The 10,076-nt window shown below is 43.6% G+C and overlaps 1 protein-coding gene across 1 annotated transcript in view; it reads right to left on the bottom strand.

Moving 5' to 3' along the window:
- Window positions 1-7,722: 7,722 nt before the first annotated feature.
- Window positions 7,723-10,076, bottom strand: part of LOC124131986 (peroxisomal acyl-coenzyme A oxidase 3-like) — a 30,009-nt gene continuing 27,655 nt past the window's right edge. Inside the window, exons 14-15 of the mRNA XM_046495541.2 lie at window positions 9,089-9,243; window positions 7,723-8,836 (exon numbers count right to left, since the gene is read on the bottom strand). Of these exons, the coding sequence (XP_046351497.2) occupies window positions 8,720-8,836; window positions 9,089-9,243 (272 nt within the window). The 3' untranslated portion in view covers window positions 7,723-8,719. The remainder of the gene's footprint in view (window positions 8,837-9,088; window positions 9,244-10,076) is intronic.

The following is a 10,076-nucleotide window of genomic DNA, read 5'->3' as shown; positions in this document are numbered from 1 at the left end:
TCAGTCACCAGCTGTCAGCTACCAGAGTAGCCTTCTGTACAAGCATTCACTTACCAGCTGTCTGCTACCAGAGTAGCCTTCTGTACATGCATTCACTTACCAGCTGTCTGCTACCAGAGTAGCCCTCTGTACATGCATTCAGTCACCAGCTGTCGGCTACCAGAGTAGCCTTCTGTACATGCATTCAGTCACCAGCTGTCTGCTACCAGAGTAGCCTTCTGTACAAGCATTCACTTATCAGCTGTCTGCTACCAGAGTAGCCTCCTGTACATGCATTCAGTCACCAGCTGTCTGCTACCAGAGTAGCCTTCTGTACAAGCATTCACTTATCAGCTGTCTGCTACCAGAGTAGCCTTCTGTACATGCATTCACTTACCAGCTGTCTGCTACCAGAGTAGCCTTCTGTACAAGCATTCACTTACCAGCTGTCTGCCACCAGAGTAGCCTCCTGTACATGCATTCACTTACCAGCTGTCTGCTACCAGAGTAGCCTTCTGTACATGCATTCACTTACCAGCTGTCTGCTACCAGAGTAGCCCTCTGTACATGCATTCAGTCACCAGCTGTCGGCTACCAGAGTAGCCTTCTGTACATGCATTCAGTCACCAGCTGTCTGCTACCAGAGTAGCCTTCTGTACAAGCATTCACTTATCAGCTGTCTGCTACCAGAGTAGCCTCCTGTACATGCATTCAGTCACCAGCTGTCTGCTACCAGAGTAGCCTTCTGTACATGCATTCACTTACCAGCTGTCTGCTACCAGAGTAGCCTTCTGTACAAGCATTCACTTACCAGCTGTCTGCTACCAGAGTAGCCTCCTGTACATGCATTCACTTACCAGCTGTCTGCTACCAGAGTAGCCTTCTGTACATGCATTCACTTACTAGCTGTCTGCTACCAGAGTAGCCTTCTGCACATGCATTCACTTACCAGCTGTCGGCTACCAGAGTAGCCTTCTGTACATGCATTCACTTACCAGCTCTCTGCTACCAGAGTAGCCTTCTGCACATGCATTCAGTCACCAGCTATCGTCTACGGGAGAAGCCTTCTGTACATGCATTCACTTAGTAGCTGTCGTCTGTTTGTTGTTTCACGCCGCACTCAGCAATATTCCAGCTATATGACAGCAGTCTGTAGAAAATCGAGTCTGGACAGACAATCCAGTGATTGACATCATGAGCATCAATCCACGCAATTGGGATACGTTGACATGCATCAACCAAGTCCGCAAGCCTGACGACCTGATCCCGTTAGTCGCCTAGCGACTATGCTTGCTAGGCGACTAACGTGTCGCCTTTTAAGGTGAGCATGGGTTGCTGGAGACCTATTCCACCCCGGATCTTCACGGGGGGAAAGCATGGGTTGCTGGAGACCTATTCCAACCCGGATCTTCACGGGGGGAAAGCATGGGTTGCTGGAGACCTATTCCACCCCGGATCTTCACGGGGGGAAAGCATGGGTTGCTGGAGACCTATTCCACCCCGGATCTTCACGGGGGGAAAGCATGGGTTGCTGGAGACCTATTCCACCCCGGATCTTCACGGTGGAAAAACATGGGTTGCTGGAGACCTATTCTACCCCGGGTCTTCACGGCTTGATCCCATATGACGGCGGAGGGCACCAAGAAGGGACGTTTGTATAATAAGCGTTTATACCTGGAATAGAACCTGGGCCTTAGGCGTGATGAGTCAACGACTTAACCACTCAGCTACACCACCTCCCTTTTACGCCATCTGTGTGAAATACGATACTTATATAAATAACCATTACTGCTCCATGAACGTCCACCTTCATACAGATGTACAAGTACATTCATCAAAAGTGTTCATTTCTCCAACCACACTGACAAGATACGCATTGGCATTCAGGTATATCATTTCAATATTCAGCAGGTACAGAAGGACACGTTATTTTCATATCGACCCAGGAGATCAACAACGTGTAGTATTGTTGAACGAAATGAATATTATAAGCATACAGCCAACCCGTAACCAATAGCTGATTGAAAAGTAAGAAAGCTGAAAATAGAAATGAGGCGATTTATCGTCTGTTGTTTCGTTTAATGTCTTGACCAGACGGTAGGGTACAGTTCTGTACCAAAAATACATATACAGACAACTAAACGCTGAATGTCACAACAGATCATTGCGAGGTTATCCAGGACATTAACCTACAGTTGAACGGCCGGGATCCTAGCTGCCTTGACCCGCGGATGAGGTGGGATATACCTTGCGCTACGCTGTGTGACCCGCGTCAATTTCTTACTCATATTATACATGTACACAATAAACAAGCAAACACATTGATTGAAAAAGCAGTTTCGATAGATCTTCCGGTTACGTGCCGGGAATGGGAATTTTCTTTCAATGAACTAAGGCGTCGCGTGCAGCCCGTCCTTCCGCAGCAAGCCATGCGGAAGTCCTGCATACCTGCTCCTGCTTTCAGTTGCTGGTTTGCTTGGCCAAGCCGCGATCACTTCCAGGATTCCATGAAGTAGATGAGTGAGTGAGTATGGTTTTACGCCGCTTTTAGCAATATTTCAGCAATATCTAGGCGCGGGACGTCAGAAATGGGCTTCACACGTATGTCGAGAATTGAATCCGGATCTTCGGCATGACGAGCGAACGCTTTAATCACTAGGCTACCCGACCGCCCCATGAATTAGATGAAAAACTGACAGTTGTGTATAACAGCATTCACTCACTCAAAGAGAGGCAAATTGTGCACTCAAAGGCCGGTTCCTTGGGCACAAGTGGAAACCTATGATTGTGGGTTCGAAACCTGGTTCGCCCATGTGTCCAGGTCTGTCAGAACCATGCCTGTGCTCGTGGAAGTCAAGCTGAAGAAGCAGTCCATGGAAAACAAGCATCACTTCACTGATACAGCGAGGAGAAAGTGTTGACGAACCTAGAAACATCTATTGGGACTAACAACACAGTACGTTACCTCAAATAACTAATCTACAATGAAATAATGTTTAAATATCGCTGGATGGTGCACACCACAAAAAAAGATTGCGTTTGATGTTATTGTTTGACCAAAAGAAGAATCCTACACGTTACATGAGTGAGTGAGTGAGTGAGTGAGTGAGTGCGGTTTTACGCCGCTTTTAGAAATATTCCAGCAATATCACGGCAGGGGACGTCAGAAATGGGCTTCACACATTGTACCCATGTCGGGTTTCGAACTCGGGTCTTCGGCGTGAGGGGGCACGGGTGGCCCAGTCGTCTAAGGCGCCGCGATTCGCTGTGCAGAGTTGCGTCCCCTGGATACGCCAGAAACCTATGATTGTGGGTTCGAATCCCGGTTCACCCCGATTATGTTTCTAGGTTTGTCAGCACCATACCCGTGCTCGTGGGTTTCACCGAAGTGGTAAACGTCTTAGACCTGCATCACTTCGGGCTTTCCTCCCACATTAAGCTGACACGCCGTGATATAACTGGAATACTGTTAAAAGCGGCGTTAAACCCAACTCACTCACTCACTCTTCGGCGTGACGAGGGAACGCTTTAACCTCTAGGCTACACGTTACATGAATACTTTCTTTATTCACACTTGTTCAGATAACATCCTTTTGGACTGTTAACCGCACTAGATACAAGCTGATATTCATTCTTGTAGTATCAAAATAATCTTCAAATATCACAATGGCAAGATATCTAAAGCAATAAATTATTACATTCTTATAAATGTCAGAAAGTGACAAATCTCAGTTTGACTCCTTACACAAAATAAATAAATGATATGTCAGGCTGACTATATGTTGCAAATGTTTAAACAAACTTCCCATGCTTTTCTGTCCCATATATCACTTGTGTTCACTTACCCATAAATACTTAACGCCAAAATAAATGCAAACCATAGGAACATTTTGAGTAAGAAGAGATGTTTCCAATGTGTACCACTTAATGACAAAACTAACAATCAGTCATGTGTTACCACATACTGTCTTCATTCTAATCACGATATGCTTTTACGTGATTTCCAAACTTTACACGCTATCCTGTACGACACAAATGGTGCATGGATCTGGGACGTCACATAATAAATAATGATGCGTATGTTCATTTGTGCATAGAACCAATCTAATATCTCTTGAATATGAGTAATTCCTCATATATTAACCAACATGTATGGTATTTGCGTTTCTTTTGTTGGTGAGTATAGTTGTCATAGTGTTGCTGAGCACTTGAAATTTACGAGAGAAACATTCTGGAAACCTTAAACACATGGTGACTAGACATGGAGCGTGAGTGTGAGAGTTTGGCTTAATGCCACTTTAACACTATTTCAGTTATAACACATGAAATTAAATTAAATTTTCTTTGTGTTCATTGAAATTCCTGCATTCTGATTACCTGAATTGGTCACGTGTTATTGCATTCATTTTCTAATGAATGTAAAAAATTAAGCCACGCCCACTGAAGCGGACTACTTTTATTACTTTTATTACGGAATGTCGGGGAATCCCAATATTACAGTCGAGGGAATTAACTTTCTGCTCACGTGTATCGTTATGCACAGGACATTAAGCAACTTTCATGCATATTCATTGTCCAAACTACCCTTTGAACCCGAAGGCCGAGAAGGAATGAAACAGCAAACGTGCAGTCTCGCTCGCCTGTATTTTTTCCCGCTCGCCTCGGTTCCACAACTTTTATGTCTTCGGTTTCATTTCTAACTAGAATTTTATCCAACATTTTATCTTCCCGTTCTCAGGGACATAATGATTGAAACTGACCAAGCCATTTGAAACGGCCGCCTTCTCACGGACATATTTGTTCCGGCTCATTACAGTCTGACTGTTTGCAGTTCTTCTCGCCTCTTGCCTTGATTGACAGGTCCTATGAACTTTGTTTTGATCTTACTCTCTGTTGATTGGCTACTGACTTTGAAGGCGTGTCAAGTTAAGTGTATATATTAAACAATCATCTGATCAATGTCACGCCACAGTATGTATTCCTACATCTGGAATGTTTATCAATCTCGTCATTTTTGTCTGCTCTTATATACTGAACAACAGAGGTTCCTGTGACATTGAAATTGTTTCAGATTTGGTATTAAAACTTAACTTTGCATTAAATCTTATTCAGTTTCCAACAGATAACAGACTCCTGTAAGTGTTCAAATGGTTTTATTTGCCATACTGACTTCAGAAAATGCGTGATTTCATAAAAAACCCATGAACATACCAAAATGTCAATTTACAAATCAATAGCGTGTGTGTCTACCTCTGGTTGCGATGCAAGCAACACATCTTCGTCTCATGGAATGGACCAGGCGTCGACAAAGTCGTGGGGATATCTGTCCATATCTGCTGGAGCATGTTTCGAAGTTCCTGGAGTGTCTGTGGAACACGTGGTTGTTGTAGAAGGCGCCGATCCATCTCATCCCACATGTGCTCGATTGGTGAGAATCAGGGGAGCGAGCCGGCCAGGGGATGACATTCACGTTGTTTTGTTGAAGACAATCCTGAACACATTGAGCAATATGAGGCCGGGCGTTGTCATGTTGAAAGGTAATGCCTGGACCATGATGACGCAAAAACGGTAGAACAATAGGGCCGATGATCTCGTCGCGGTAGCTCTGTTCATTGAGATTTCCCTCTACCACTATCAAATGGGTCCTCTTTCTTGCTGTAATCCCACCCCATACCATAATGCTGCCGCCCCCGAACCGATCTTCTTCCATGACACAATGATTGACGTAACGTTCACCTCGACATTGGTACACTCGAATCCGTCCATCGCTGTTGCTGAGGTGAAAACGAGACTCGTCAGTGAATAGAACATGTCCCCACTGCATGGCTGTCCAGCATAGACGCTGTCTGCATCACTGTAGACGTGCTTGACGGTGGTTTCCTGTCAAAATTGGACGTCGGGAAGGTCTTCTGGCGACAATCCCTGCCCAACTGTGGCGACGACGTACGGTTTGTGGAGATATTCGTCAAAGGCCAGGGATGCTTCTTGCAGTCACTGTTGCTGGCTGGAATTGAATTTGTAGGTGTGTTGTTCGAATCCAGTTGTCTTGTCGATTATTGGCCTCTCCGAGGATGGTCTCTGACTGCATTCGTCTGTTGCCAACGTTGCCATAAACACCAAATGGTGTTTCTGTGGACGTTAAATTGTCTTCCAACATCATGTTGACTCGATCCTGCTTCAAGCATACCAACGGCTCGCAGACGCTCATTTTTGGACAGGCGTGGCATTTCGTAATGTTTAATAATTGCGAAATTTTGTTGTTTTTCTGAGTGGTTGTTGTCAGCATGATGCTAAACAATGCATATGGAATCCCGTTAACGCATGTTTTTATACTCATTCTTGGGTAGTGAAATGCATGGGGCTTGCATAAAAGTAAACTTTTGCATGGAATGCATGCTTTTCTGAAGCAGTTGCGTTTTTGTGACTTGATTCCATACATGTACTACAATATTGAAAACCAAACTTTACTTGTTTGAAAAATACACTAAAATATCGGTGTCACAGGAACTTTTGTTGTTGAGTATATATATGCAACTGTTTTCAGTTAAACTATTGTAAATGAAACATGTTTTCGTTGTCGAAATTTAATTATAAGCAATGACAGTGGAAGGAAAATTGTGCAAGTCTTAGATATTTATAATGGGGCCGTCGGATAGCCTGGTGGTTAAAGGGTTCTCTCGTCACGCTGAAGACCCGGGTTCGATTCTTGACATAGGTACCATGTGTGAAGCCTATTTCTGGTGTCCCCCGCAGTGATATTGCTGGAATATTGTTAAAAGCGGCGTAAAACCATATTCACTCAGGTATTTATCATTCTGGCAAAAACCCATGAGCATAAACCAAGGATCATAATAAAAAAACAAAACAGAAACAGCTTCCCACATTAGGGGAGTGGATGACTGGTTTGTTAAATTTTTATTAGAAATTATAATGACTTTTTCAATATAATTACAATGTTTTTCATCTTATATTATTGAATATCTGCAAGTACCGGTACAGTCTTGCAGTCCGACTTCGCCATGTGCCTTTCACTTCCTGGTTCAACTTATCTATCATTTTCTTTCATATTTCAATGGTCAACTTAATACCTCGGCTTATCTACGGGGTGGGCTTATCTGCAGGCATATACGGTAAGTAAGGACATGATATATGGATGAACAATTTCTTATTCTAAATGCCACTCAAAGAAGTTATTCTGAAAGCTATTCGAATTCCAGACTAATTAAGAATAACTATGTTATCACTATTTGGCGTGTTGCAGGTTGAGTTGTACACCTGAAGCTCCTGACTTACACGCTACAGTGGAGCCCTGCTAAACCAGACCCAGAGAACCAGACCCTAGAGAACCGGAAATATTTATGTGAAACGAAATAAATACTAAAATGCTTCCTTTATCTGAAAATCTGGTTTCCAGATCTGGACAGTGAATTTCAATGACCAGCATACTAGGGCTGGGACGTGTAACTCGGGTACCCCGGTCGGGTGGGTACTGAGTAGGACCCGGGTACCCACAGGATTACCCGGGTACCCACAGGATAACCCGGACCCGTGGTTAGTCACGTGATATATTGTCTAATGACTAAAATTATCTGGAACTCTATGGTTACACTACAAGTCATTAATGTTCACTTTTCTTTCTGACTATGCACCCATTCCTTCTGATTTGTCATATGGATGAATAAAGATATAACTTAAGTCAACTTCAGTGTATGCATGACCAGATTGTTTAATACAGGGCTATGCTAAAAAAGTTCCCAATCGGACATTTTGAGAGATCTCCTGAGACCTACAGTGGGTACCCGGGTAGGGTAGGATAATAGGGGGGCGGGTACCTGGGTAGTATATTTGGACTTGTCCCAGCCCTACAACATGCACACTATTGTGTCCCACTTTCCGGACAGCGACCGCGCTTGACGATGGTTGTTATACAACTTATCACCCAGCAGCCAACATCAAAGAGGGTATCATGTGATCACTGTGTTATTTAGTTACATCTCTCGATAGTTTGTTGGTCAGTTATTGTCATTTGACAATGAGGTGATTTGCCTGAGTGATTGGGTGACATACTATGAGATAACACCTTGTTTATACCTCGGTTGAATTTGGTCAGGGGAGAAAACTCAGTTAACAAGGGATTCAGATATCCAGTAACTTGTTTATCCGGACAATATTTGAGAAAACGCAAGTGTCCAGATAAGCAAGGTTCGACTGTATATCCCTTCTGAATATTGTGTAACTGAGGTTCAAGCTACTGTGACGGACACTCTCACAGAGGCACAAGTACCTGTGCAAAAGACTGAAAGTTGAAATGCATGTTCACTCCTGTCTTCGTTGATTCAATAGCTTCTAATACAACTTAAAGACATGCTGTTTGTCAGGGTAATAGTTGTTTTCCACCCATAATTTCAGCAGCACAAACACAAAATAATCTTTCACACAACATTTGCCAAAGTTAAAATACAATGACGTTACTACAATGTTCGAGATTAAGCAAGAAAGTCAAAGGGTCTTGTCATAAGCCTAATGTTAATGGATCCAAATCGAGGGTTTCAAATACTACAAGAGCAAACATCAGGACCCCAGGACTGCCGTTAGTTTCGAACACAAGTACTATCTTCATTCAACACTCAGCATTTCTCTCTCATGTACAGAATCACAGACATTATGCATTAAATAAAGTCTTTGTTCTCAGTCATCTTTCACGGAATGAGCTTTAAAGTCTCTTGTCTTAGCAGGCCAATCACAAGTTTGATTTAGGCTGACGAATCACAGGCTTGTTCACAAATTCTCTCCACCAATCAGGTCGCTGCAGCACGTCCTCTCCCTGCATCATGGCGCCGTATAGATTCTTGTAAATCTGAAGAGAGATGCACGCTGTAGTGTTTGATACTGTACATAGCTGTCATTACTTCACGGGTTTGTATACAAGAATACATGGCACAAACGTCAATTCTGTGTAACTGTGTAACTGTCCACCCCATGCTCTTACAGGTGTGTAGCAATTGTGTAACTCACCTGTCCGTCAGATGCTCTTACAGGTGTGTAGCAATTGTGTAACTCACCTGTCCGTCAGATGCTCTTACAGGTGTGTAGCAATTGTGTAACTCACCTGTCCGTCAGATGCTCCTATGGGTGAGTTGAGGATGAAGTCGGTGGGCGCCATCACATCCACGAGGGCGACGGCATCGTTCTTCAGCTCCTGACACAAGCGGAGGATGGCCTCCCTCACCACACGGGGAGGACTGCTGCCAGTGATGTAGCCACCTGCACAATGGGAAGGCATGGACAGCGTTAGAACTTACACTAGCCTGCTAGCCTGGGGCTAGTACAAATTCCTGCAGGCTAGTACAAATTTACAAACTTCCCTTTGCTGTAACATTACAAGGGCAGTTCATCTTTACCCGGGCCAGGAAAGCTGTTGAGTTTAGTTTTAACCCTGATGTATAATGCATTCTGGACCATGAATAGTAAGCCTTGCTGTAACTGGTCTTGTATATAACAAAGTAATCTAGTAGGATGTCAAAGTTTTATCATTTTCATTTGAAACTGTTTATGTATTCTGTTGGCCACAACACATGATCTACTGCATTGTGGGTTGATGTGTACTGTCCTGTATAGACTTCCAGGTTGGTTGCTGTTTGTTTTGTTATTTTTCCCTTCCCAATAATGTTAGACGTTAAACTTGTGTCCTGTATCTTCGCGAGGAAAGGGAGTTAACTGACCATAGCATCACCACCACCACCACCACCACAACCACAACAACCACAACCACAACCACCAGTTTCCCAGGTTTGTCGAACTAAGTGGGAATTTCTGAGTTATATTTTGGCAGGCCATGCATAGTACAACAAAAAATTGCATTACGAAACTGACGTCTGGTTCATAAATAACATGGCGACTGCTGTGCAGATTTTGGTCAATTGCAGGATTTGCAAAGCATGTGTACCATCAGCTGGACCTCAACATCTTCCAAATATTTCACATTTCTTAACAACGTTTCCAAGTGCTTTGATGCACTTCGCGAGGTAAGACCCGTTTTAATGCAATAGTAAAACTTTTTCATTAAGGATGATGGGAATCAAATCCACAGCCTCCTG

Source organism: Haliotis rufescens, unplaced genomic scaffold, assembly GCF_023055435.1.
Source record: "Haliotis rufescens isolate VD_foot unplaced genomic scaffold, xgHalRufe1.0.p SCAF_93, whole genome shotgun sequence".
Classification (NCBI taxonomy): Eukaryota; Metazoa; Mollusca; class Gastropoda; order Lepetellida; family Haliotidae; genus Haliotis; species Haliotis rufescens.
Note: the sequence above shows the minus strand (reverse complement) of the source record. Positions and strands in the feature narration are given on the sequence as shown.